The 27199-nt window shown below is 47.9% G+C and overlaps 5 protein-coding genes across 6 annotated transcripts; 2 read left to right on the top strand and 3 right to left on the bottom strand.

The window, feature by feature from the left end:
* Positions 1-4: 4 nt before the first annotated feature.
* Positions 5-7214, bottom strand: usp37 (ubiquitin specific peptidase 37). The gene is made up of 24 exons (XM_061287116.1): positions 7051-7214; positions 6278-6501; positions 5866-6016; positions 5648-5739; positions 5367-5482; positions 5180-5257; positions 4900-4988; positions 4716-4809; positions 4476-4631; positions 4257-4388; positions 4059-4182; positions 3779-3963; positions 3596-3713; positions 3157-3236; positions 2909-3067; positions 2777-2830; positions 2517-2667; positions 2210-2423; positions 1957-2126; positions 1810-1870; positions 1556-1671; positions 1416-1485; positions 1191-1329; positions 5-949 (listed from the first exon to the last, which is right to left on the bottom strand). Exons 2-24 carry the CDS (start codon positions 6449-6451, stop codon positions 865-867), a joined length of 2808 nt encoding a protein of 935 aa, XP_061143100.1. The 5' UTR covers positions 6452-6501; positions 7051-7214; the 3' UTR covers positions 5-864.
* Positions 7215-7282: 68 nt separating this feature from the next.
* On the top strand, positions 7283-10406 carry cnot9 (CCR4-NOT transcription complex subunit 9). Its single transcript, XM_061287123.1, has 8 exons — positions 7283-7622; positions 8406-8591; positions 8654-8769; positions 8929-9038; positions 9122-9231; positions 9452-9550; positions 9620-9711; positions 9808-10406. The coding sequence occupies exons 1-8, from the start codon at positions 7605-7607 to the stop codon at positions 9974-9976; spliced, it is 900 nt and encodes a 299-aa protein (XP_061143107.1). The 5' UTR covers positions 7283-7604; the 3' UTR covers positions 9977-10406.
* znf142 (zinc finger protein 142) lies at positions 9227-27129 on the bottom strand. 2 transcript variants are annotated; one of them, XM_061287115.1, is made up of 10 exons: positions 26872-27129; positions 26504-26677; positions 26263-26365; positions 25691-25897; positions 24697-25521; positions 24094-24271; positions 18723-21144; positions 18482-18587; positions 17661-18139; positions 9227-9744 (listed from the first exon to the last, which is right to left on the bottom strand). In XM_061287115.1, exons 2-9 carry the CDS (start codon positions 26675-26677, stop codon positions 17664-17666), a joined length of 4491 nt encoding a protein of 1496 aa, XP_061143099.1. In that variant the 5' UTR covers positions 26872-27129; the 3' UTR covers positions 9227-9744; positions 17661-17663. The 2 variants fall into 2 exon arrangements, with proteins under 2 accessions (XP_061143099.1, XP_061143098.1); XM_061287114.1 differs by lacking the exon at positions 9227-9744 and having other exon boundaries at positions 17022-18139.
* Positions 11225-17594, top strand: plcd4b (phospholipase C, delta 4b). Its single transcript, XM_061287117.1, has 16 exons — positions 11225-11493; positions 12587-12722; positions 12806-12964; positions 13111-13339; positions 13608-13737; positions 13812-14043; positions 14262-14463; positions 14543-14687; positions 14771-14926; positions 15353-15496; positions 15675-15837; positions 15906-16022; positions 16111-16289; positions 16360-16492; positions 16573-16722; positions 16805-17594. Exons 2-16 carry the CDS (start codon positions 12704-12706, stop codon positions 16894-16896), a joined length of 2250 nt encoding a protein of 749 aa, XP_061143101.1. The 5' UTR covers positions 11225-11493; positions 12587-12703; the 3' UTR covers positions 16897-17594.
* On the bottom strand, positions 21216-24082 carry LOC133159769 (tigger transposable element-derived protein 1-like). Its single transcript, XM_061287120.1, has 3 exons — positions 23546-24082; positions 21574-23464; positions 21216-21491 (listed from the first exon to the last, which is right to left on the bottom strand). Exon 2 carries the CDS (start codon positions 23455-23457, stop codon positions 21649-21651), a length of 1809 nt encoding a protein of 602 aa, XP_061143104.1. The 5' UTR covers positions 23458-23464; positions 23546-24082; the 3' UTR covers positions 21216-21491; positions 21574-21648.
* Positions 27130-27199: the final 70 nt, after the last annotated feature.

Raw genomic sequence — 27199 nt, 5'->3', positions numbered from 1 at the left:
CACGTTCATTGAAGTGTTTTATTACCAAAGTCTGCTGTAAGAATTCTGTCAGGTCGAACAAGGAGGCTGCTGTACAGGAAACTGAACGTGGCCAATCCCTGGAGGGTGTCATGGTTACGGACATGAACGAGTTTACTAGTCTCTGCAAAAAGACCGAATGGGACTGATGAAGGTTCAGACTGAAACGTAACACATCTCGCTTCTCTGGTGTTTTGCATCTTTGCCGGTCGATTTGGACAAACAACCCGAGGTTGCAATAAATAGAAAAACTCTGACTAAAAATTGCTTAATTTTGACAAAAATATCAGGTGGAGAAAAAACAGGTTTAAAGCTTATACATAAACATTTACAAAAGACTTGAGGAGGCACACGAGCAAAACGCAAGACATAGAAGGGCTTTTTTGCTGGAACTCCAAAGGACTAAAGCACAAAGAGCAGCTTCCGAAAAATCGACACAGTGCTTGAATTGTGTCAAAAAAGGATATTGCACTGACTGTACCCGCAAAATACAGTAACACTCTCTACACTCGAAATAATAGCTTATCATCCAACATTGTCGTTTCGGAATCGGTTCACAAAACAGAGGGGCCGAGGGAGGAAATCGAAACGCTTCCAGTAGCTCCTGCTGTGGCAAGTTGATAAAACAGTTATTTGATAGAACTGTAGCAAAGCATAGACCCCATAACAACTGATCCAATGGGTTTTAAGCGCTTCAGACACGCATACGGTTCTTTCTGTTCTCTGTTGTGCCAAACAAGTGCCAACATCGAAAACTGGGTTGGGTGGGGCCGAGCAATCAGTAGTAAATAAGACACCGGTCTAGTTACGTTCAGGCTGTTTCGTGGTCCAAGGCGTGGTGGGGGCTCAGAGGGGCTGCAGAACATTTCTCCCCAAGTCCGAAACATTGCCGGGGGCCTTCTCCATTTCGGACAGCTGCTCAAACACATCCCTGGGGACACCAGGCAGGTATATAAATAAACATTGGTTATGATCAAATCAATTGCTGACGTCCGAATCTAGTTTTCCTGCCCGAGCAGAACATTGTGCCATCACTGATTGAGACAGCAGGAACGGGCTTTGAAACGCCATCTCACCCACAGTGATGAAGTCCGTCTCCTCTAACTCTTGCCATTGAATCATTTTGAAATCACGTCTGTATTGGGTAAATGCGAAAAGTGCCACCAACTCACTTGTGCATGTAGAAGAAAATGTATCCGCTGCGGTCGCGCTCCCGCTGGACGGCCGCCTCTTGGGTGCGCGACACGTCCAGGTCGTTGTAAGTCAGCCACGACTGCTTCTTCATGTCGTAAACGTCGCTGATGTAATGGCCTGACAAAAGAAGCCACCCGCTTACCGTGCGTTGCCAAAATAAAAAGGAGCATTTAAGAGCAGAAAGAAGATTCGGAGTCTCTCACCAGAGGTGGAGCTGCTCCCGATGTGGCTGACGACACTGATGAGCCGAAAAGAGTTGGCCAGGTCCCCGCACTGCGGAAGAGATGCCACGGGGTCTTCAGAAACACAATGGCTCACGTCGCCACGGATGAACGTGAGCTACCTCTGCGTTCCTCTTGAGGCTCTCGACTTCGGCTTCCGTGTACTCCATGTCGAGCACGTCTTCGTTGCCGGAGTCGTCGTCCGAGCATATGTGCTCGGGCAAAGAATTGTTGAACTCTGTCAGAGGGACGGACACCACTGTTGAGCTCATATTTACGACATAGAAGAAACGTGGTGGAAAGTTTTTCAATCTTTTGGCAGCTGCCAAATGTTGTGCAGTAATATATGGAAAGGGCGCCGCCGGGCGGTTCCCACCTTGCAAGCTGAGCTCGGTAGCCCTCTTCAGATCATCCGCCTCTCTCAACTCTTGGGCTTCCTGTGTGCAAATGCAAAGAAAACAACAAATTAGAAACGGTGGAAAGATTCCGTCCAAATGCTTCTGTCCCATTTAGAGAGACGTACGTGCTCCTTGAGGCTTTGAGCCAGCGCTTGCTGCAACTCCTGATCCTCCCTCTCCTGTTCCAAGTTGTATTGCTGGACCCAATCCATTTCCCCCTGTTGGCCTTGCGAACCTTCTGGGGTTTGGTTCTCTTTGTTCTCGTCCATGGTCAAGTCCAAGGAATCCAACACGTCTAGGTACAGGTGCAACTTAAAGCTCTCCACCCAGTATGCGGCAGGGGGTCAAAGGTGACCTTTTACACACACACACACATACTTGCGGGCTGTTTGGTGTCCGTCTCCATCAGCTCAGTGTGATAGGCCAGTTCCTGGGCATCCGTGTCGCCGAAGCCCGTGTCCGGGCTGCTCGTAGGCTCGTCGTCCAGGACCAAAGGCGGCGCGGTGACACCGGCCTCCTGCCGACTGAACTCGAGCACGGCTTCTAACATTTCATCGTCGTTGATCCCACTGAGATCGCTTGGATCTCCCCGCTAAGAACAACGAGAACTGCATCAAGGAAAAAAGAAAAAGCAAAACAGGGGAAGGGGGGGAAAAAAGTCATTTTCCCCTCCGGGAACCTTCACCTCTTCTGGTCGTTCATCATCTTCTGGCAGACTGTTGCTGATTCGTCGTCTTCGGGCGGTGCTCGCCTTTCTGCAAAGCTTCTCCTCTTCCGAGTCCGAGTCCACTAGCGCCGATGCGTTGTTGCAATTAACGGTCTTCCCTGCGAGCTTCCTATAACGGACAACATCAGGATCTACATTCAAACTGGCTGAAGAGTAATTGTTCGCTGTTAATGCAACTATTTTAACATCAGACAGAGAACGGCAGAATTGGCATTCACCGGAGAGGAGCCATGGACGCACTGGGTGGTTGGGATGTTTTGAGTGCTCTGGACCTGGGAGGATGGGAAAGAAAAAAAAACTAAACAATCTTTCAGTAAAATGGAGGAAGGGGGGGTTCCTGGAGGTCTTACGCTTGGGAACTCCAGCCGAGAGGGATGGGGGGTCGTGTGGAGTCGGTGCAGTGTGACAGTAGGGTCAGGTAGCGGGGTATCACCACCTGCTGGCCGAGCTTGCTGTTCAGAGACAGCTGGGCGTTAAAATTGTACCTTTTCAGATGAAGGATGAGCACTCTGCAAGGGGAGGAGGAAAAAAAAAAAAAAGTAAACCGAAAAGCCACGGCTTTTGCTCGTTACTCCGCCCATGCTCGTTTGCCGTTTACCTGGGTAGTTTGCTGAATTTGTGTGTAACCGTGGCTGCTTTTCTATTGCACTTCTCACAGGAATATTCAATTTCCTCCAGCTGCAAAAGGGAAACATTCTTTTGAACTTGATGTATTTTTAGAGAGGCTTTTGCAACACATCATGGGGGAAAAAGAAGTTTCCACTCCCAGGTGAAATTCCATGTCAGACTGTACACGAATTGCAAGTTTTGTCTTCAAAACCACCGTGCACTCGTCTTAAAGTCTGTTAGCTTCGTGCTAAGACGTAACAGGAAATGCCATAGACAGGCTAATGAATAGCATTCCTTACTGACTGCTCGCACCGACAACAGGAGTGGACGTTTCTAAAATAATAATCATAATAATTTTTTTTTTTAAAAAAACTACAGGATCGATACAAAGTTTTGTAGTGTTAAGGATTGCATCAAAGTGGATTCACCCTGAAAAACAGATCCAGGGAATCTTGGATCGATCGAAGCGGGAGGGTCTTCTTCCTGCGAGGTAGGTCGATGGACAGGTCGTTGAACTGCTCGCGCTTGATTAACACTTCGCCGCAACTGCAAAAGACAGGCAGAGTTAAAAGCCGTCTTCGCCTTGTTCGCCATCAAGCTTCCGGCCTCACTTTTTGCACGTGATGGTGTGCTGCACTTCGAACGCCATGTTGACAGCCACAGGGCAGGTGTAGACGCGAGAGGTGTCGGCTTCTTCGCCGGGATCCGGCTTGGCCGCAGATGCCTGACTTTTGTTCACTTTCTCCATGTCGTCTTTCAGCTGGTCCAGACACTGGCTGAGGAACTCGTGAGCGTCCTGGTGGTGAAAAGGCGGCACAGGACAAGACAACTGTGTTCAAACAAAAGTGACCCGCCCCAAGATTTGTCTGATGAATGAGGTGGCCATTTTACATTCTGCATATTTCCAGAGAAACGCTCGGCGGTGGATGAGATGGCACTTTTCACTTTCCTCAAGAGGTCCTTTTGCGTTTCCGGGCAACCCACGTCCTTCTTGGCCAGAAGATGAGCAAAACGACTGGACGCACATCACAACAAGTTGAAGAAAAGGCGACACGTTTGGAGCGCGGCGCGGCCAATTGAACGGACTACCTGAGCAGCGCATTGGTGGGCACTTTCTTCCAAGGGATGCTCTGCCTCAGCAAGTCGTTGGAGAAGGACGGGAGGCTCAAGAGGGACTGCAGAATGGAATTCATGTAGCAAGTGTTGCCCAAATTTGAAAACCTGTCAAGCGTTCACACATCGGACAGCGCTGTCAGCGGAAAAGCTCAGCGGCGAGGGTGGCCTCTATCTAATGCGCTAAACCGTTACCCTTGCAGGGGAGGCTGCGACTGGACTGCGGCCGAGGGCCTCGGCTTGTTCCAGCCGCCGTAATCCAAAGAGGGTCGCACTTTCTTGGAAGGAGTGGAGTGAACGGGCAGCAGGAGGCTGCGCTTGGCTGCGGGTGACGCCGACGTACTCGTGGCCCTGAGATTTTGGGAAATGTCGCTCGCATTGACTGGGCGATCAAACGAAGTGGGACGCTCTTTGCGGAAAACGCGCGGAGCTGACCTTTCTGAAAAGGAGTGGCCCTGGCTGTTATCCTTGGTCCCGGATCCTCTGCTGTAGAATGAAGTGGGCTGGAGGGGAGTCGAAGCCAGGGGAGCTGAGAGGAAGTCAAAAGAACAGCGCTGAAAGATACAGCGCGACACCGGCGAGAAGAAATCGAGATGGCACTGCCGGCCGGGGGTTTTACCTAAACTGCGATTGTCCTCTGCTTGCTTCAGTTTTTCTTTGAAAATCAGCAAAAACTCCCTCGATGGGTCCGAAATGGCTTTGTTGTTGCTTTGAGAAAAACACAAAACTTTTTTTATGTTTCCAAACTGATACAGCTGCACACACTGTATTAGCCCCCCTCCCCTCCCTAGCTTAATGCTAATACATGATGGGAAACGCACGCAGAACAAGAGGGCTACTGAATATTGTGTATCCACAGTTTATTTTTGCAATTCTGTTCAAGTGTGAATGACTTTTACCTGGAGGAGTCGTTTTCCTTGGGGTAGTCTTCAGTCAAGTCATTTTCAGAGGCGAGGTGTCGCTTTCTCTTCTCATTCCTGGACAAAACAACGATTTGCAAACGATTCAAACAATCTCGAAGGCTTCTTTGAGACACCAAAAAGGAGTCGCTTCCAACGTCAATAGCAAAGCAAACATTCAACGTGCCGGTTGTCGGAATGTCCGGCTCGAGTAGATGTGGAGGCGGCTCTGCTCGAGCTGCACAGAGGTTTACGCGGCGTGGAATCCTCCCGTCCCTCGGCAATCTGACGTCTTGTTGTTATCTGCAAGATGTTCAGAGGCCAAACCCTTCGCTCACAATATGGCTCAACTTTATTTAAGCAGGAGTGATTATTCTGAAAAGAGTAAACACTCGCAGAGAGTTGCATAAATAAAGCGGTACTATTTACCATTATTGCTTCTCGTGAAATTTTAATGCCAGTGCTCACCTGTCTCTCCGCAGAGGGACTGATGTCATTCTTCAATGAGCGGCGGGTCGGCAGACTGAAGTTTACACTTCCATTGGATGATTTTAAAACACCTTAGAAAGAACAGAAGAATCTTGGCAAAAGTATTTTTTGCAGATTTGACAACTGGTGATTTGGTTCTCATATTTTTGTGAGGAAGGTAAAGTAATAGTATAGTATAGTCATAGGCCTCCCATTACTTGTCTTTCCTTGCATTAGCTTCTCCAGATAGTCATTAGTCTTCCGGGCCAAAGTGGAAGACATCTGGTCCAGGACGATCAACCGGCTGTCTTTCAAATACAGCGAGATTCGGTTAACGCCAAAGGAGACTTTCTTCACATTTTGATTCAGCTGGGGGTGAGAGAAGAAATGACGATTTCATTAATTACATTGCTTTTTATTTTGGAAGGCGTTCGACAGTCACACCAAAGCTCAATGAAGGTACCTTATCAGAAACAACAATAGCGACTCATTCGCAAAAAAAAAATCAACCCATTGCTGTAATTGTACGGCAATTCGGTCAAAACGATGGCAGATCCACATGATGACTCCGAGAAAGTCCATCGAAATGGTGCTTTAATAAGAGAATAAAACATACTTGAATCCTATTACCTCAAAGGTTTTGCCATAGCCTCCAGAGTTGAATTTCAAACACAACTTGACTTTGTTGTCCTTTTCCAGGATCTCAAAGGTGCCTTCCCTCCAACGCGAGACCCCGACATCATCGCCGGTGTAGCGCATCTTCACAGCGCCGCCACTGGACACTTTGGGCACTAGGGTGGCCATGGCTTAGCGATCCCGTCGGCGCACTTTGGAGGTTGTGGGTCAATCGAATCCTGTGTGTAAAAAGACACATCTTCTGGTCACTTGCTCAACTCAAATTAAATGAAGCTTTCATACAAATAACCGAAAGACAAAGTAGCTTCCGCAGCGTTAACACGTTGCATACAATGACACAAATACTTCTCTTCAAGTCCACGCGAGTCAAGTTGTGGGTCAATTGAACAACTATCTTCTCTGCCGCCTCGTGACGTGACGGGTCAATTAAAATTAGCACGACGCCTGTCCACTCCGTGACCGCCGCAGGAAAGCGGAGCGAAAAGGCGACGCGACCGAGCACTCGCTCAATAAAAAGAAATTCTACCAATAGAACTTGGACACGTCCTAACAATTTCAATTCACAAGCACCCCGCGAAGTTGCCCATTCCGAGCGGGGGCAATAACGTCCTCTCGGCGACACGCATCGAATGGAAGGATGGAGGGCCGACATTAGCGGTTCGGCTAGTAAAGCTAACGTGGCTAACAGGCTCATTTGCCTGCTTGCCGTATCGGGGAGGTGAAAAGGGTGACCTGGTTTGACACTGCATAGCTCCAAATGGGATTACCTTCTGCTGGTCTACGCTCGTCCGGGAACGTTCACTATCAAAACGTCGCTGTTCGGATATCAAAGTTTGTTTCGCCGGCATTCACCGCCGGCGATTTGTATGCTATCTTGTTGACACGGAGGAGAGGACTCGCAGCGGCGTATTACGATGATGGCGGGAACCTGAAAGTTTACCCCGGAAACAAATAAATACCACGGAAATGACGCGAGAAACGGTGTTCACTTCGCGTCGGATCGCGCGATAACTTACTAGCTAGTAGCGGTTTTGCTGAACTCGAAAGTGAAGACCGCCTTTTTCTTTTGCGACGATAACGCCAATTCCAAAGTATTGTTTGCGTTTGCGAAGACCAGAGCGCAATTTGTTTCTCCTTTTTGGTTGTGCCACGTTGAGTTGTTTGTATCATGTAGTGTGAACACTCTGCTCCAGCGTGAAGACATGAGTTGCTAGCGGCTAGGTGCGGCTAACGTTAGCGCTAACAGTTTTGTCAACTTTACCTGCACTCGCATTGAAATTTATTTTTATTTTTTTAAACTATCCCCACTAAGATTGCGAGAATGCTGGCTACGGGAGCCGTAAGTTTTTTTTTCTCAGCATTTGTTTTATAGAGTTATTCAACTATTGCTAAATGAATGCCCCTATTTTTGTAACAACCAGACAGTCACTCCCACCGTTTTGCGTCATGCACGTAAATTCACAGACCTCATTTTTCATCGAGCAAATCGATTTCACAAGTCAAAATAGATCATTTAAAACCGGCATACAGCTAATAATGTTGGGTTAAGCACAAAGCTTGTAAAAGCACACCCCTTTTCCTACGCAAATATCGCTAGTCTTTCCCAATCGTTATTGATCCAACTCAAATATATTACATTAAATATGTATTGTGCAGCCTATCTGATAAGATACCTGCAAAATAGCGTTGACCTATGATGAGCCTTATTTGCCAAAGTGTTTCAATTGGCAAATATCAGGTTGTTACTCCTACAAACGGTGAAAACGTAGCAATTTCTGGAAAACGTCTCAAAAGTCAGTTGTGGCAGAGATTTTAGAAATGACTTTTTACGGAAAACATGTTAGAAATCTCAATAAAGCTTTAATCCTTTGAAAATTTTGGAAGAAGGGGCATCAGAGATGGTAGTCAGATTAAGGCCTGCTGAACCTGATGTCCTACAAGTTCAAGTTATTCCTTTGTGCTTCCAAGAAACACAACAAGGAAAACAGTTGATCCCTTAAATCACATAAGAACAAAAGGGTGCATAGAAACAACACTGGCATAGAACAAAGTCAATTGTCAGTCATAAAAGATTGACAATGCGAGTGGCCCATTTTTGACTTTCTCTGGCCTTTTGACACAGGCTGTCACCAACGTCACAGCCTTGGCTCAGGTAGACCGGGAAAAGATCTACCAGTGGATAAATGAGCTGTCCAGCCCCGAGACCCGAGAGAACGCCTTGCTGGAGCTCAGCAAGAAACGAGAATCTGTGCCTGACCTGGCCCCCATGCTCTGGCACTCGTGTGGCACCATCGCCGCCCTTTTGCAGGTATCCGTCCAGCCGCCCGTCGCTCGTGTATTTCCCGTGATCGGCGTCTCCCCTCGTATTAGGAAATCGTCAACATCTATCCCTCGATAAACCCGCCGACGCTGACGGCTCACCAGTCCAACAGAGTGTGCAACGCGTTAGCGCTTCTCCAGTGTGTCGCCTCGCACCCGGAAACGAGGTAACGCGCGTGCGATTCGTCCGACAAATTCATCGCCTTTTTAGCTGAAAGTTGGCTTTTTTTTTTCTCCTCCCTCGATTGAATTTTGGTGAAATCATTATTTGAGTAATACTTTGAATCGAAGCTAAAATAATGAATTTGAATGCCTTCCACCTCCAGGTCGGCCTTTCTGGCAGCGCACATCCCCCTTTTCCTGTATCCCTTTCTGCACACAGTCAGCAAAACGCGGCCGTTCGAGTACCTGCGCCTTACCAGCCTGGGTGTCATCGGTGCGTGCATTTTCCACACGTCTTTGCTTGCCGTTTGTTTGTCAGCCTAAGCAGCCTCTCTCTCACTGCTGTCATCACGACAGGCGCTTTGGTCAAAACAGACGAGCAGGAAGTGATCAACTTCCTCCTCACGACTGAGATCATCCCACTGTGTCTGCGCATTATGGAATCTGGGAGTGAACTCTCCAAAACGGTACGATACACGCCTGCGTTTAAGCCTCCAGACAAGGGATTGGCCGAAGAAGATGGCATGTGATGGGAAATGTGCTTTTTAATAGAAACAATCTGGCCAATTCTGAAAAGGTGTCTGAGAGCAAGTTGAAATGAATTGAGAAAAAAGTGAAATGTCTTCTTACAAGAACTTTGGGCTTCAGGTCGTCGCCGGTCTCTAACGTCTCCGTTTGGTCCATTAGGTGGCCACGTTCATCCTGCAGAAGATCCTGTTGGACGACACTGGGCTGGCCTACATCTGCCAGACGTACGAGCGCTTCTCCCACGTGGCCATGATCCTGGTGAGTGTCGGTCGCCGCCGTCTGAAGCTCGCAGCGCGTGAGTGACGCTACCGCTCCTCGTGTCTGCAGGGCAAGATGGTGTTGCAGTTGTCCAAGGAACCTTCGGCGCGTCTGCTGAAGCACGTGGTTCGATGCTACCTGCGCCTCTCGGATAATCTCCGGTACGTAGCGGAGAGGCGTCGTTGTCATTTCACCTGAAGAGAAGCAAATGAATAGTGTGTAGCCATTGATGATGTCAATCCAATTTGTGTGTTCAGAGCCAGAGAAGCTCTGCGGCAGTGTCTCCCCGACCAGTTGAAGGACAGCACCTTTGCGCAGGTGCTGAAAGATGACACAACCACCAAGCGTTGGCTGGCCCAGTTGGTGAAGAACCTCCAGGAGGGTCAGGTGACCGACGCCCGGGGAATCCCCTTGGCCCCGCAGTGATGCTGCGCGAGTCGCTCGGATGTTGGCCAAAAGCGGTGCTAAGACGGACGGGCTGTGTGGTGAAGGGCTCCGTTACTGTCGATGACATTTGGTTTTGACGTTTTGCTCACATTTGTGGCCAGCCTCCTGATCTCCACTGGCATGCTTAGATGGAAGACCCGCCACTAGTGGGTATCCTGTGTTTTGTTTTGGAAGAATTGTTTTACGGTTGAATGATCAAAAGGTTTTGTACCAAATCATGTCTGAAGCTGTCAATACTGTACCTTCAGTACTGTTGTAAATAGCAAATGTCAACGTTTGGCTAAGCGACTGCCAGCCCTTCCAAAATGTTTTTGCCAATTTTGTTTTTCCTTACATTTTCTTGATGTAAGAAAAACACACTTGAAATAGGATTGTTCATTTCAGATTAATAAAACTTTAAAAGAGCAAATTGTTGTCTTTTGGGTTTTTGTTTTTTTAAATCAAATGTTCCATATGTGAAGACAGACTGAGTCGGACCAAAGTGACAAAAAGTTGAAAACCACTTTTTTTTTGCAATGAAAAAGTCAATGCCATTTTGGGTGGATATCATCCCAACAGGAACAAGCTCATGGCCAATGCATTAGCGTACCATGCTAGCATATCGCCTCCATTAGCCTGTCAGATGCATTCGTCTACTCTCAACGCAGGCTCTTCCGAACCAAGTACGTGCGCTGCATTCTTGCCAAATAGCCTTTTACGAGCACGCAGCAGGTCAATATTGGAGTGCATTTGTCAAATTGGAAAGGAGTCTGCATTTATGGCGTCCATAAATACATTTGGCTTGACTTATTTACATGACTTAAACGAGACTTTTTTATTTTCTTCTCAATTGTAAACAGCGCACGCACTGAATGTAAGTCCGCCAAACACCAAGCAGCGAAACTAAAGCTGTTTAGAAATTGAATATCATGACAAAGAATTTCTTTTTTATACTTGGGTGGACAATGGACATGCACTCTGGGGACCCAATTCTGTGTACACAATGAGCAATTTCCTTTTTTTTTTTTTTTTTTAAAGTCCAATTTTCCCTCATATCCCCCCCTCTGAGGATACTCGCTTCGGAAAATGGAAGGAAGTAGGATATGCCCTTTGAATCGTTGCCAAATTCTTCATGGAGAAGACTTGGCACATGATGCCCACAGATGAGGCAAATGCAGCAAAAGGAAAGCAGGCTGCAGCGGCAAGAGGGAGTGGCTGCAAAGGAAAGGAAGCCTCAGGAGAAGGAGGAGGAGCTCATGCAACCCAGTGGCTCGGTGACCAAGACACTTCTCCTCGGACACTCCCAGTGCTTAAACACTCCCCGGACCTTGCGAGCGAGCGTCTGGATGCGACATCCAAGGACGTGTCATCCCTGATTTTCTGGACAATCTCTCAGGCTGCCCACAATGCATCAAGCCCATCCCCCCAGAACAGGCAAGAGACCGTTAGTGGGGGAGCCGCTTTAAGTCGACCGCGTCTGGACGTCTGACTCGTCTCCTGGGAGAGCGCCACTTTCGGTAAATCAAACTATTCTTAGTATCACCGTAATATAGGATGAATATGTATTCATACTGGGGGTTTTCTGGAGGGGGGTGGGGAAGATGAAGTCCCATATTTATAGTTCTAATTTGCAGCATTTGGTCAGTTCTCTGCGAGCAGACTCCGTGTTTACTTGTGTGAGGAAGGAGTGAAACGACTGAGCCCCCCCTGTCTCCTGCGATTGTGACATGTTTGTTTTGGCAATACGGGACTGTCGATCCCACCTTTAACCGACCGTCCTGTTAAATCTGTTTTTCCGGGAACAGCAATCAGAGTGACCTGCTTGTTTCATGATCTCGAAATGTTCCAAATGGTACAAATCCGGATACAAATTGATTATAGTTCATGATGAGCTCAAGTAGTCAATTAAGCTTCAATGCATCGGCGCTAACAGATCAAGCTGCAGATCACAAATCACCGACAATTGCTTTGATTTTCACTTCCGAAACGTCCTCAATATTCCTCCTGTGCCTATTCCTCATCAATTCGTCTTAGGACAGCGTGTGCACATGAACCGGTGAAGCGTGCAAGGATCACAGGCGGAATGAGACAGCCAGAACAGTCCCATTCCCGACATTTCAAAGGAGGGCAACAGAATGAAGCCGAGCAGAAGCAATTTCGAGAGATTTGAGCCAATGAATGACAGACGCAAGACATTTCTTTTGCTGGCTGGCTGAGTCATTCGTTTTCAGTTTCCGTCTGGCCAGACATCTGGGTGGCTTTGCGTGTGTGGTCAGTGAACTCCCCCCCCATGGGATTGGTTTTAACAATGACTCATCTCGCCTCAGGGAAGCGAATTCACTTTGACGGCGCTAAAAATAAAAGCTCACAATTGTGACCTTATTTACAGCGCCTTGTGACTGCACAACAGAGTTGTTATTGCATAAAGTGAATAATTGAATCGTCTGAATTTGGGTTTAAAACTCATACTCATAGTCAATTGGATCCAAGCAAGATTTTCTGTGCCAGCTGCTTAAACATGATCGGGTCAAACTGACCCAGGGACATTACTCATGTTGTGTTGGAGAACTTTGGTGTTTTTGAAGCAAAGCTAAATCTGTGTTGTTTCAGGATACGGTTGAGAAGATACGATATCTCGGGGGTGCCAACTCCAGCTCCGTGGAAAAACATTGTCTTCGAGCAAATCATTTGCCTCGGTTTCCCTTGGCATGATTTCGGGCTAACCAAATGGAGTCTCAGGGTTCACGTGAGTACATGTGAATGAGTCACACGACGGCCAACGTGGCTCCTTCATGTTGCCGCTATTTATGATATTGTTTGGGCCTCCAGGTCTACACGATGACCCCGACATCAAGGTGATGATGGCGGGATCCACTTTGAGAAAGGTCAAGGCCCGTACATGGAAGAAGCAAAGGCATTTCCGACTCCTGGAGGATGGTCTTAGTATCTGGTACAAGTCCAGATGGCTGGGAAAAGGACACTCCACCTGTGAGTTCCCAACGACCAAATGTCACTCCGTTACTGTAGATCCTACTCCTTCAATCTCATGACTAATCAATAAATTCTTGGAATGTTGCTGTCCGTTTGGTTCTAGGTAACGAGAGTTAACTCCCCCCATAATGATTTCTTGACAGTTTCGGTCATGGACGTGGAAGCGGTGCGCGAGGGTCACCACTCGGAGGTCTTGCAGAGCATCTCGGACGAGTTCCCGGCCGACCTCTGTTTCACTTTGGTGTTTCACGGTCGTCAAGGCAACCTGGACCTCGTGGCAGAGTCCCCGGAGGAGTCTCGAGCCTGGATCCAGGGATTACGCAAGCTCATCCGTAGGGCTCAAACCATGGATGAGAAACAGAGACTCAACCAGTATCCTTAATATTTACTACAGGACATGTCCTTCTTTAAGTCACATGTGAGCTGTAGTCCATCACAGCTTACTTTGGGCAAGACCTCTATTGTAGTGAATGACTTAAATTAATGACATTCTACTACAAATCATTTTGTGGACCCCCCCATGTTATGGCTTGCGGAGCCCCGAGGGTTCCTGGACTCCAGTTTAAGAACCACTGCTTCAATTTCATAAATGCCAACTCATCTAAAAACCCATTCCAAATTTCCCTCAACATCCTCTCAGGTGGGTCCAAGACTGGTTTCAAAAGGCAGACAAAAACAAAGACGGGAAAATAGACTTCAAAGAAGTGCGGAAACTGTTGAAGATGATGAACGTGGAGATGAACGAGGAACACGCTTTCCATCTCTTCACAGTATGATTTGCAAATAATTCTTTGGCCCTCAAACATGTCGACAAAAGCATCAGCCATCTTTGTTTGGTTTCCAGATGGCTGACCGAACGCAGAGCGGGTCCCTGGAACTCGAGCAGTTTGTCCTTTTCTACAAGATGCTGACCCAGAGAGATGAAGTGTGGAGAGTGTTCCAGGACTATTCTGGAGATGGGGAGATATTAATGCTGGAGGAGCTGGAGAACTTCTTGACTGTAGAGCAACAGGAGGGAGAAGGAAGCGCCCAGCATGCCAAGGAGCTGATAGAGTGCCATGAACCATCAGAAGCAGGTCAGTTCGGACTTGAATGTGTATTTGTTATGCCAACAAGAGGGGCTAAATGGAGGTGCACGACCCACTGCAAGCCAAGACATGAGCAATTCATCATAGCTTGGTTAGATTCTTCAGAGGGCATGTAAATAGTCTTTTGATGAAGCTCTGGATGTTTCTTAAAGGCCACCTCTTCTTGAAAATGGTCACTTGTTCAATTCTGATCTCTCTCTGAGCAGCCAAGAGGCAAGGCACCATGTCCCTTGACGGCTTCCAAATGTACCTGTGCTCCCCGGAGGGTTCCATATTCAAACCCGACCGTCTGGGTCTCTACCAGGACATGAGCCAGCCGCTCAGCCACTACTTTATCTCCTCCTCGCATAACACCTACCTGATGGAGGATCAGCTGCGAGGCCTGAGCAGCCTTGAGGCCTACATCCAGTAAGAGCTGCTGTTCGTACCACATGCCACGTCATGAATCGTACAGTGGACTTGAGATTTTTATTTGTGTGCAACCCAGGGCCCTTAAGAGAGGTTGTCGCTGCGTTGAGGTGGACTGCTGGGACGGCAGCGACGGGGAGCCAGTGGTGTATCACGGCCACACTCTCACCTCCAAGATCCTCTTTAAGGACATTATAGCAACACTGAAAGAATACGCCTTCAGGGTGGGTAGCACTTACCACACATTACTCAAAACAAAACCAAAAAGCAAATGTATCTGATAGGCGGTTCGGACTTTTCTTGATAGACATCCGACTTCCCGGTCATCTTGTCCCTTGAGAATCATTGCAGTGTGGAGCAGCAGACGCTCATGGCTCGCCATCTGAGCAAAATCTTGGGTGACACGTTGCTAAGGAACGTTTTGGACGGACACGCCACTCCTCAGTCTCTTCCCTCGCCACAGGTCGGTCTAATCACAATTATAATAATGGCAACCCTTGGAGCGCCCAAAAGCAAGGGTGGATATGTCTATCATGACAAGACTCAGGAACAAGGCTCAAGAACCAACGCCTGATGATTTTGAAAATTCACTGTGAAAAAAATGAACTCAACTTTTCAGAACACGTGTAGTTTTAAGCAAATCTCAGAATATGTGGATTGTCAGTCAGATTTGGAGTAGAACTTTATACATCGTAGCACTCGCGATCCTGTTTGTAGCTAACTCTCCATTAGCCATTAGCAAATCGATTTTCATGCAACAGCATGGGAATGGCAAAATGCATTTTGGAGTCTGGCAGGAGACAAAGTGCAAGAGGACACGGTGTCCTCAAGAGAGTACTCCAATCCATTCAAAGTCCAGCACTAATGATAATGTCTTGTCGACACAAAGGAGCTGAAAGGCAAGGTGTTGCTAAAAGCCAAGAAAATTGGAGCAGCCCTGGACGGAACACTCACAGATGACATTAGCGACGAGGAAGAGATGGCCAACGGTGAAGCTGTCAAAGAGCTACATGTTGAGAACCAACACGAGAAGGTAGAACTGTGTCCCGAAAACGATGCAAAAGATTCGGACGTGACATTTGGACTATGATTTACTCAACGGTGCCTTGCGAAAACAGTGGACTGTTCCTTGACTACATTTGTCCTTGCATCTGAAAACGCTTGTTGATTTTCCAACCACTCGTACTCATTGCGCACATTTTCTTCTTCAGGCCAAGGAATCCAAATCCAACCTCTCGCGTGAGCTATCTGATCTGGTGGTTTACTGCAAGAGCGTCCACTTCCGTGGTTTCAAGGACAGCCCTTTACACGGCAAATGTAACGAGATGTCCTCGTTTTCCGAGTCCAAAGCCAAGAGGCTCGCCAAGGAAGCAGGTGCATAGCGAGAGACAATGAATGAGTCTTGCACGTAGATGCACGACACTCGCTGTACCTTTCCACAGGAGCAGACTTTGTGCGGCACAATGTGCAACAGCTAAGCAGGATTTACCCCAGTGGCCTCAGGACCGACTCTTCAAATTATAACCCTCAGGAATTGTGGAATGTAGGATGCCAGATAGGTGAGGAGCAAAGCTTAATCCCAATCGTGCTCATCAGCGCCAGATGGCAAACTCTCGAATGACGTCGCCTTTCACTCTTTTCTCAAAGTGGCTCTGAACTTCCAGACGGCAGGTCTGGAAATGGACCTCAACGACGGGTTGTTTAGACAGAACGCTCACTGTGGGTACGTACTCAAACCGAGCTTCTTGAGAGACAACCGCACGCGGTTCAACCCGGAGAAACCCCAAGAGCAGCCAGGCTACAAAGCCATGCGCCTATCAATCCAGGTGACCAGGTCTTGTCCTGGAGTTTAATTGCCAATGATTTGAATGGTTACTGACTTGCGTTGTCCTTCAGGTTATAAGTGGGCAGCAACTACCAAAGGTGAACCAGAAAGAGGGCTCTATTGTAGACCCCTTGGTCAGGGTGGAGGTGTACGGGGTAGCGCAGGACCAGGCGAAGGAGGAAACCAGTCACATCAACAACAATGGTGCAAGAGGCTTGTGCGAATGGATGCTTTCGATTTTATTCAGGCCGTTAAAAGGCAAACTATGATTGCTCTTCCTGCAGGGTTCAACCCCGTGTGGGATGAGACTTTGAATTTTGTCATCCACACTCCTGATCTGGCCTTGATTCGCTTTGTTGTGGAAGATCACGACAAGACGTCCAAAAACGACTTCATCGGACAGTACACGCTACCGTTTAGGAGTATCCAACCAGGTTAGCAGCGAGTGACATTTGTTTGGAAAAATCAATCCTCAACGGGACATTCAACTATTTTCTCCTCTTTATTTTGTTGCAGGTTACCGTCACATTCATCTGCTTTCTAAAGACGGGACGGCCGTCCCTCCTGCTTCATTGTTTGTTCATGTCAGTATCTCCCAACTGACATGAACTGCTTCACCCTCCAGTTCTCAGGAGCAGCACCCCAGGGGCTTGTTGAATTATCAGAACAAAAATGATCATCCAACAAACACGACATATCTCACAATTAAGATCACAAAACATTCCCATCAATATTTATTGCTTCCATATTTTTATTTCTAAAAATGCATTTTGAAATGCTTCTTAATGTACTAATACTCGAAATGAAATATTCTCATTTGACGTGTATTTTATCTTAATCAATTGCCATGTTGTGTAAACGTTCCCTTTAAAAAGTGAACATCAGTATCCATTGATTCATTAATCACAGAGAAAGAAAATTCCACAATGATTTAAACAGTTAAAATCATGAAGCATCATTTTTATCAACGCGAGACCAAGAAGGCCCCCCAAATTCCCGTTCTCCAATTGTGGCTGCCTTACCTGGAAATAATATCTACAATTGTGCAGTGCTTTGCTGCAAATCAGAGCATTGTTCAAATGGGCCCCCAAAAAGGAGTGCCGGACGGAGTCAGAAGATGTTTATCGAACACTAAGTATTGATCTTGTATATGCAAATGTTATGCAGCTTTGTTATTTGATCTTTCTAACAAACAACATGCAAGCTTGCATGAGTTGGCCGTGCGCACACAGCCTGTCGTGTCCAATGTTGGTATATGCAAACCTTATTCTATGCATCCAAAATAAAGATCCCTGTGGTTTGATGACATTGTGCTGCTCATTATTTCACTGTAAAAATATAGGATACAAACATTTGTTGGCCTTCAACTCACAGTTTATCTGCTCTTCACGGTGTCTCCATCTTGTTCCTCGTGCGCTCCTTGGTTGTTGAGCGTTCCTTGCATAGCCTCCTTCAGGGTGAGGCCAGCGGCGTCCGAGTCCCTCGCCACACCCTGCTCTACCGGCATCCCCGGGTGGTGCTTCTGCAAATGTTTTACCACCTGAAACCTCTGCTTGGCTTTGTACGGGCAGTGACGACAGCTAAAAGGCAGCAGCTCGGCGTGGGTCAGGAAGTGGTGCCTGAGGCCGGCGGGCCAGCGGAAGGCCTTGTGGCACACCCCGCAAGTGTACGGCTGCCGGTCGCCGTGCTGCCGCTGGTGGGTCTTTAGGATGAAGCCGGTCTTGAAGGCTTTGCCGCATTCCTCGCAGACGTAGGCCCGCACGTCACAGTGCCGCGTGGTCCTGTGGGTGCGGAGGGCGTCCGCCCGGTTGGTGCGGTAGTCGCACTGGTCGCAGGCGTGCGGCTTTTCCCCTACGGCCAAATGATGTGGGTTTCATTTCAGCTTGGCTAAGGCAACTGAGAACCAATTGTCAACCAGCAGACACATTTCAAATGGAACGTTGCGGTCATCTTATGCTAGGTCTAGACCACACGCGAAATATCAACGTTTTTTGGTCCTAACTGCAAATGGACAATCATTAAGCCACCTTGGTCCATCAACATAAGTCGCAGGGTACAAATTCCCACGTTCATTTTCAATGGTCACTATTTCTTGAAGTCCATTTCAGAGCTTAACTGAATCAGTGCGTTTTAGTTTGAGACAATAGTAGCTATACTTCCGTGCTAATAAGTTTAGCCACCTCTGGATCTCACCTGTATGCTTGGTCATGTGGTACTTCAACTGAGTGGCCCACTTGCATTTGTAGCCGCACTCTGGACAGAGGTACTTCTTCTCATCTCCGTGAACCCTCATATGAAGCTTGAGGGAGGCACAACATGGAGAGAAAGAGCTGATAACATGTGCAGAGTGCTTCCAAAAGGTTTTACTTTCAACCAACGACAGGAGGGTTTGCATGGTGAAAATGAAACTTCATCGGATTCATTTTGGGCTTACCTTGAGCCTGGAGGGATCGACGCAGGCATAGCCGCAATGCTCACACCTGTAGGGCTTCTCCCCCGTATGAATGCGAACATGCCAGGTGATCTTCTGCTTGTTGCCCGTCGAGTAATTGCAATCGGCGCACTTGTACATGCGCTTTCCGCCGTGTGAGCGCAGGTGGCATTCCAACACCAGCGGGTGCCGACAAACGAACGCGCAGCTTCCGCACCGGAGTGCTTTGTCTGAGGGGGGATCGCCCTCATGCTCATCCAGAAGGTGTTGTGCGAGGAGCTGCCTGGTTTTGCCGGCAAAAGAGCAGAGCTGGCAGCGGTGAGCGAGTTGGATTCTCACATGAGCTTCAATGTCGTCCACGGTCTGAAAAGTGTGACTCCGTTGATGGTTCCTCAGTGCAGTCTCGCTGCTCTGGCAGGAGAAACGCGCCTGCTGCCGGTGAGCTCGCACGCGGTGGTTTCTGAGAGCCGCTTCCGAAGCGAAGCGAGCCTCGCAATCGGCGCAGTGGTGACGCGAGTCCCCCGTGTGGCACCTGCGAGCGTGTCGCCTCAAGTCGTCCGCCGTGTAGCCACAGTAGTCGCAAAATGAGCAAGGCAGAGCGGGGGGACGCCTGTCGTGAACGCGTAGCTTGTGCTGCCGCAGCTTGGTGGCGGCTCCAAACGTCTTGTCGCAAACATCGCAGACGTGGCGTCCGGTTCCCGTGTGAAGGGATTGGTGCTCTTCCAAACGGTAGCGCCTGGTGGTGGTGAAAGGACAGTGACGGCACGCGTGAGGGGACGAGGCACCCGTCTGCTTTCGTGCCTTGTGTTTTTCTCGCTTGACGGGAGAGCTCTGATGCGAATGCTTCGGCTTGGCGGCAGACGAGGAACTCTGGACCACATCGCTCTCTTCCTGGAGAGCTAAAGCCTTTCCCGATCTGCCTTTCCCAGGAGTTTCCTTAACAGGTTGTTTTTCGTTGACTGACGTCCTGGCTACTTGGCTGTCTTTTTGTCTTTTTGCGCAACTGGAAATATGTCGATTGACTGTTGCGAGTTTGACTGAGGAAAAACTGCAAAAGTTGCACATGAATTTTTGGGGATGTGCTATGTTTTGATGGACCGGAATATCTCCATGGTGACTTGGATTACGCTCTGGGTCACTGGATGTCAAGACACTATGAACAGAGACATTTGAATCATGGACTTCTGCTGAAATCTTCTTTGGTTGAGAGAGAACTTCAGCTCTTCTGAGGTTTTCAGAAGTGTCCTGATTGGCAGTATCCTCTATTTGTTGGCCAATAAATGCTTGCGCTTGTGGGCACTTCTTAGCAAGGTGGCCATCAAGGCCCCGTCTCTGCTTGAACTGCGCACCGCAGGCCTGGCACTTGTGATATCGTGGTCTACCACGACACAAAGATCGGCGGTGGCGCTGAAGCGTTTTCTCCGTCTTGGTGACATAAGAGCACCGGTCACAGCGATAAACGTCCTGCGTTGGCATCGCAAGCATCTGGACTCTGCCGTCCAGGACAAGAGCTTCATCTTGTGTACTTGTAGGCTCTAAAAGACAATCGTGCACCGAGACGTGCTTTTTTTCCGGTGGACATTTTGGAGTTCCATCCTCAGACTCATAGCATGATTTTTCACACTTGTAAAGAAGAGCCTTTCGCTCATCTTCTGCCAAGTTGGTTGACGAAACGATAGCATCTCTTTCTTTGGCCGAATCCGAGTTGGTGGACGTAATGTGAGAAGTTGCGTCCTCATTAGGAAGAAAGAATGTTTCACATTCAGGAGTCAATGTTGTTAAAACAAGAGTGCAGTATTCTGGACTGGTATCAGGTAGAGAAGTCTGCGATGTTCTTTCACCGGTCGCCTCTTTATTCACGGCATCTTCAGCATCCGGTAACGGAACGGCTTCTGAAGGATCTACGGTAGTTTCACCAACAAACTGATCTTCTAGAGCCCCGGGATCAGGCTGTCCTGTTGGAACTGGTTCTTCCTTGGACACTTCATTAGCGATCAGCGAGTCCTCCAACATGCTATTGGAATACTTTTCCCTTTCTTTAGCTGCATAATCGTCCAGCCAGGCTTTGTCGCCAGGCACGTAACCATGAGCTTTTCTCTTGTGCAGGAAGAGACTGATGCGACTGAACGACGAATAGGAACAGAGAGCGCAGCCGTATTGGTGCAGTTTGGTGTGTTTACAATTCTCGTGGTTTTGAAGGGCTTGCCGGAAACACGTCGTGTACGGGCAGTAGTTGCACTTGTGCACAGACGCCGGCGTTCCCTCAGCCGAATGTTTGAGCAACATGTGATTGCGAAGCTCACATTTGCGTTTGCAGGCGTAGGCGCAGATCTCGCATACCAGCGTTTTGGCCTGATGTCGTAGTTTGTGGCTGTTGAGCTGGTCCATGCGATGACAACGGTATGAGCACTGATCGCAATCGTACCTGGAAGAAGAGGGTATGTTAGGCTGGCTGTTGTTTATTAGGTCATCACGAGGACAGATGGACTTTATTACCTCCGCGCTATGAGCTTAGGGCCGTGGATTTGTCATTTTGGTGCAATTTCTGGTTTCGTCCTTTTTTCGGGGTATGTCAGCCTGGACTTTACACAGTAAATACTCCCCTCCAAAAGCATTGGAAGATGTGAGGCCAATTCCTTTAGAGTCGTATGCAATTGCACCCCTGATCATTTTCAAGATTTTCCGTTCATTGGTTGTTTGGATCAGCAATTTCTGGGAAAATCTGGAAAATGATTAGGGGTGCCCAAACTTTTGCACACGACTGTATTTGTGCTGTAGATCGAAAACAAATAAGATGAGTAGGAGACAAGGGATAGATGAACAGTTCATATAGAGTAAAGTCCAGCGTACTTACCAGCAAAGATATCATATGTGAGTGAGGAGGTCGTGCAGTGACAATTTGGGTTGTACTGCATGGAGAGCAGAGCATTTATAGCTCTTCATTCAACGCCTCTTCATCAGGCGCTTCAAGAGGGAGTAGCCCATAGAATTCCGGATATTCAATTGTTTCCTCTGAAGACACTGTTGGCTTGTCTTGAGTGATATGCAATCTTTGGGGCAGTTTCTTCACGGTGGTAAGCAGGGTCTCATATGTTTGCATCGCAGCATCAATGGCATTTTTGAACTGCAATGCACGAACCATATCAGGATCCCACGCATCCACCATCCCCTGAAGGTCCTTTGCCATTTTAAACATCACTGAGAGCCTTTCAAACGACAAGTCCTTGTCTTCGCCGTCCTCCTGCGATGGATCACTTTCTTGTTCTGCCTCTTCACTGGCTGGTTTGGTGAGATCTGAAATGTCAATAACGGCCATTGGATCAGACTTTGTGCCCAGGAGGTCGTTCAAGTCATCAGGGGTCATGTTGTAGAAACGTGCCCCTCCTAAACGCTCCGCCAGGTTGACTGCCTTATCCACCGCCGAGCGTTGAATTTCTTCAGTGGAGAGGCCTTCACCCTCATGGACGCATTCCGGCCACAGCTTCTTCCAACACGCGTTAACCGTTTCCGGTTTTAACTCCTCTAGACATCCTTGAATGACCTGAAGAGCTGTTGCTATGTTGAACTTCTTCCACAGCTCGCCAACTGGAATAGTTCCGTCGCTACTCCTTCCGTTCACGATGTGCTGCATGATGTTTCGAGTGTAAAGAGCCTTGAATGTCTGAACGAGCCCTTGATCTAAAGGCTGAATGTTAGGAGGCAAGATCTCAATATGCACTCCCTCATAGAACAAATCCACTGGGTGGCAGCTAGCCTTATCCATCGTCAGGCAAATATTAAAGTCCAATCCCTTCTCTGATAGGTACAACTTAGCCTGAGGGATGAAACTTTCAAAGAACCACTCGGTCACCCGGGCTTTCGACATCGACACCTTTGAGTTATGCATCCAGAACACAGGCAGCAGGGATTTGTCTTTGTTCTTCAGGGACCGAGGGTTCGCCGATTTGTAGATCAATGCCGGTTTCATCAGAAAACCAGCCGCGTTGCCGCACATAATCAGCACCACCCAATCGTTCTGCCCTTTGAATCCAGGGGCTCCGGCTTCCTCCTTCAAAAACATCCGAGTTGGCATCTTCTTCCAGAACAAGCCTGTCTGGTCCATATTAAAGACTTGTTCAGGCTTGTACCCTTTCTCTTGCACGAGTGCCTTGAAGGTCTCCGGGTATTTGCTGGCCGCTTCCACGTCTGCCGATGCGGATTCCCAATGCGGCGACACGCTCTTGAGCTGGTACCTCTTTCGGAAGCGATCAAACCAGCCCTTGCTTGCGAGAAATTCCATCGGTTCTTCCGACGAGGTCGATTCTCCTTGTTGGCGGTCGTCGTTGGTTGTGTCTTCTTTGTCACGTTGTCGACATTCACCAGCCAGTTCCTGGTAAAGTTCTCTGGCCTTCTCCATCATGGCAACGGTATTCAAAGGAATGTTCTTCTCCCTGCATTGGGTTATCCACCGAACCAATGCCGACTCCATCCTAACGATGTACTTATTTCGATTCGATATCACCCTCTTCAAGGTTTGCGAGCCGTTCAAGGACACAGTACTTCGGATCTTGGCTTCCTCTTTCTTGAAGGAGCGAATGGTCGACTCGCTCATTCCATAACTGCGTGCGACTGCGGAAAACTTCATGCCTTCGCGGAGCATATTGAGGATCTTGACTTTCTCGTAGAGGGGAATCATCTTCCTCTTGCGTTTGGGCTTCGGGCCAATAAACACCAGAGGTGCGGAGCGTTTTGGCAACATCTTAGGGCTTGAAAATAAAGCGTAAAAAAACACTTCACTAATGCAACCATGACACATAAAGATGCAAAAATAAAGGAATTGACCTCACAGTTGGACTACTTTTGGGAGGACCTGCCTTTCATATGTGTGTACAGATGGTCGCCAGGTTAGCGCGATACTTGCTACTCATACTCCGAGGGGTCAAAGAGCATGCAATTGACAGGTAGGCAGCACGAGTACCGTCTTGAAATGACCTCCGAACAATCGAACATCATTTCAAACTCAAGTCAAAGTAACTCTTGACAACACTTATTACTTTTCTATTAGCCAGGACTTCAGCACCAGCCTATTTAAGGACATTTCAGGAAAGTACAAAAGTACATTGATAGAGTTTTTCATTGAATAGCTGAGAATGCGCAGTGCACTTTTTTTGTTTGGATGAAATAATTACAGGGCCCTAACCCTTCTGGCTAGATTTTTTTCATTTTCACTCGAGTGGTGGGTTATTTGAAGATCGCGCCTCCCTCAAATTTGGCTCCGCCACACAAAGCAAAGAAAAAAAAACAAATACTGCAATTACTACAATTTCCATACTACTGAATTTGGAGGCGACACACAATCCGTTATGGAGGGTCATAACAAGAAGGGACATGCTACCTGAGGTCTCCGGCGTGCTTCCTCATGTGGACGGTGAGGTAGTGCTTCCACTTGGTGACATAACCACATTCCTCACACAGGAAGTTCCTGTCGCCCGAATGTGTGAGCATATGCTTGGAGAGGTACGACTCTTCTCGGCAGCGGTAGTCACACAAGTGACATTTGTGGGGCTTCTCATCTTGTAAGACAAAGGAAACGTGGACATGTATTTTAAACACACAAGGCTTCAGCAGGTCAAATGCATATTACAGGCTCGAAGTCTGCGTCTTGGCCAGTCCAAAGCTTTCTACCGCCAAGATCTCGCGAGGATACCACTTGAGGTCTTTCTCACCTTCAAAATTGCCCTCAAAAAGTACTTCAAACTAAAATGGACAAACAAAGCCAATTGTTGTTTGATTTGTGAGGCCTCAGTCTCGTTGGCAAGTAAAACAGATGCGCTTTAGGTCTGGGGATTGACTTGGCCTGTCTGAAACCTTCTGCCTGCCACTGACAAAGCCCTTTTTACACCCTCGACCGGTTCCCAGCCAACGGTGGAGCACATTTAGACAAACAACAAATTCGCACAAATTCCCACCCCCAAAAAGAAGTGCGAACGATCCTCACCACTATGTGTCAGAACGTGTCGATTCAAGGCACTCTTGTGTGAGGTCTTGTAGTCGCATTGCGAGCAACGGTGGATCTTCTCGTTGGCGTGCGAGCGTTCCACGTGTCGTTTGAACTCCACCGGGTTGAATGTTGAAAAGTGGCAAAAGTCGCAGCAGTGCTTCTGGCTGCCCGCGTGGCCCTGTCCTTGATGCTCCAGCAAAGCGGCCTTGTTGGAACACGAGAACTCGCACTGCGAGCAGTGGTAAGCCAGATGAGTCCTGAAGTGCGCCTCCATGCTCTCCATGCTGGGAAAGACCGCCACGCAAGCGTAATGGCGACACGCCACCGCTGTGATCCCGTGCTCCTCTGCCGAGTGCCGCATGTGAGCCCTGCGCAAATGACTCCGGAAAGGACAACCGCTGTGAAAGCACGCCACCGCCGTTTTGGGTGCTTGGACGTGCTTGCTCTTCATGTGAGCCTTCAGTGTCTGGCTCTTGCCAAAGCTTTGACCGCAAGCGGGACACGCGTAGCCGTGGAGCTTTGGGTCATCTTCGATTTCATCCGCGTGGACGGCGAGCAGGTGGCGGCGGATGGCGTTGGCCTCCACGGCCGAGTAGTCGCACAGATGACAACGGTGGGTTTTTGTGCCAGCCTCGCGGAGCTGGTGCAGACGCAGTTTGCTTCTGCTGGTGAAGAAGCGCAGGCAGGTGGGACACTGCAGACCTGGGTCGGGATCATGCAAACGCAGGTGTTCTTCCAGATGGGAGCGCGTCTTGAAACGCCGTGGACAGTTGTGGCAAATGTAGGTGTCGTGCGTGTGCTCTGCCTCGTCTGCCATGCACGCTAAAAAACACCAAATAAGAAAAAGCTTCTTCGACAATCGCTGATTTCAACTGATCGCGTACAGCCTGAACAGTATGTCAGCAAAATGGGATGAAGACACGTGGGAACACATATGAATCGTGGAAAAGGGCCCCATCTGTCTTCTCGAATAGCACTTGTGTGAACATACCTTTGGTCTGCAACTTGTCGTTTCTCTCCACATTTTTCTGGTTTTTCAGCCTGTGACCATTTGCGTCTTTGTCATTTTCCAGTTCTACTTCAACTTCTGCTTCACCCCAATCTGACGTTACCGGTGACGTCCAAGACAAGTTTGATTGCCTTTTCCGTTTGGGCCTTTCAGTGGAGACTTGGGGTTGGAGGTTGGCATTTTCACTAGCTGTGAACAAAAAGCAGATGATGATTCAGTCTGGGTGAAGGGAATTATAAACACTATAAAATCAGTGTTCACACCAAACCTTCAGGCTTCTAGTGGAAAGCAAAAACAATGACAGGAAAGGTCTGCCTGTATTGAAAAAGCTGACATTTATTTGGAGTTAATGGAAGGCCCTTCAAATGACTGTCAGGCTGATGAACATTTACCATGACTTGAACTGCGATGGGGAGTGCACACTTATCATCTTAGCTGTTTGTTTTGAAATCACCTCTGGATGACAGTTGGGGTTTTGTTTTTTCCTTCCAACTGAAATTCACCTGCCACAGCATATAAACAGGAGTGAGGAGATGATGTAAGTTTGGACCTACTTTTGAAGCTGCCCAAACATCTCTCTGAGAAGTTACTAGTGGGCTGGCCACCATCTGCAACATTCTCCCCGCTTGTTTCACATTTGACAAGTCCACCCGAGCTCTGGAACAAAAATCAACAAAGCTTTGGTTAGCTTATGACAAGTGCTCAGACCCCAAATATACACTGTGCTAAGATCTCAACCATCACACCACTAATGCCGTCCCATCTTAACAATAAGAGCAATTCAAAATGTCCCACATTATGCCTCATCCTGATCTTCGTCTCATTCTTCTTGATGTAGCGTACTGTACTCTCGTTGAGGTCATAATAGCGGGCAACCTCGGCAAACCTTTTGCCCTCTTTGAGCAAATCCAGGAGGTTGATCTTCTCCTGGAGGGGCAGAACCCTTTTGAGGCGGCGCACGGGCGGCATCTATGGGAGTCACACAACAGTACAAAAAGGGAAAAGCGGTGGATACTCAGCTTTGTTTTTGTTTTCGGCTAACAGTAATGCACGAAATATAATATAGAAAATTATTATAAATTAAAATTGTAATAATGCTTTTCAGCAGACTGGTATACAATATGAAATTTGACATTACGTAACGTTTAGGCTACATCACTTACTTCACAGAATAACAACAACTTGACTCCAACGCCGTCGATAGCTTTGCCATAGCATTAGCTTCTTGGGAATTTAGGGCAGCAAAATATTGCTATCCTTTTCCCATAGTGCAAATAGGTTGGCAGAGTAAAGGCTAAATGTATTAGTCATAATAAATGTGTTGTTTCACGCTTAACTTAAGCGAAATGCGGGGACACATTTGAAGAGCGGTCGAAGTAGAACATGGCGGATGTACTCAGCCGGAATATTGTAAAACGAACACCGGAAACGTGCAGAGTGGGCACTTGCGCTCCTTTGCTATTTGATACACCAAACTCATTTAAATGTTTT

Source organism: Syngnathus typhle, linkage group LG9 (genome assembly GCF_033458585.1).
Source record: "Syngnathus typhle isolate RoL2023-S1 ecotype Sweden linkage group LG9, RoL_Styp_1.0, whole genome shotgun sequence".
NCBI lineage: Eukaryota > Metazoa > Chordata > Actinopteri > Syngnathiformes > Syngnathidae > Syngnathus > Syngnathus typhle.
This window is presented reverse-complemented; position numbering and strand designations above follow the sequence as displayed.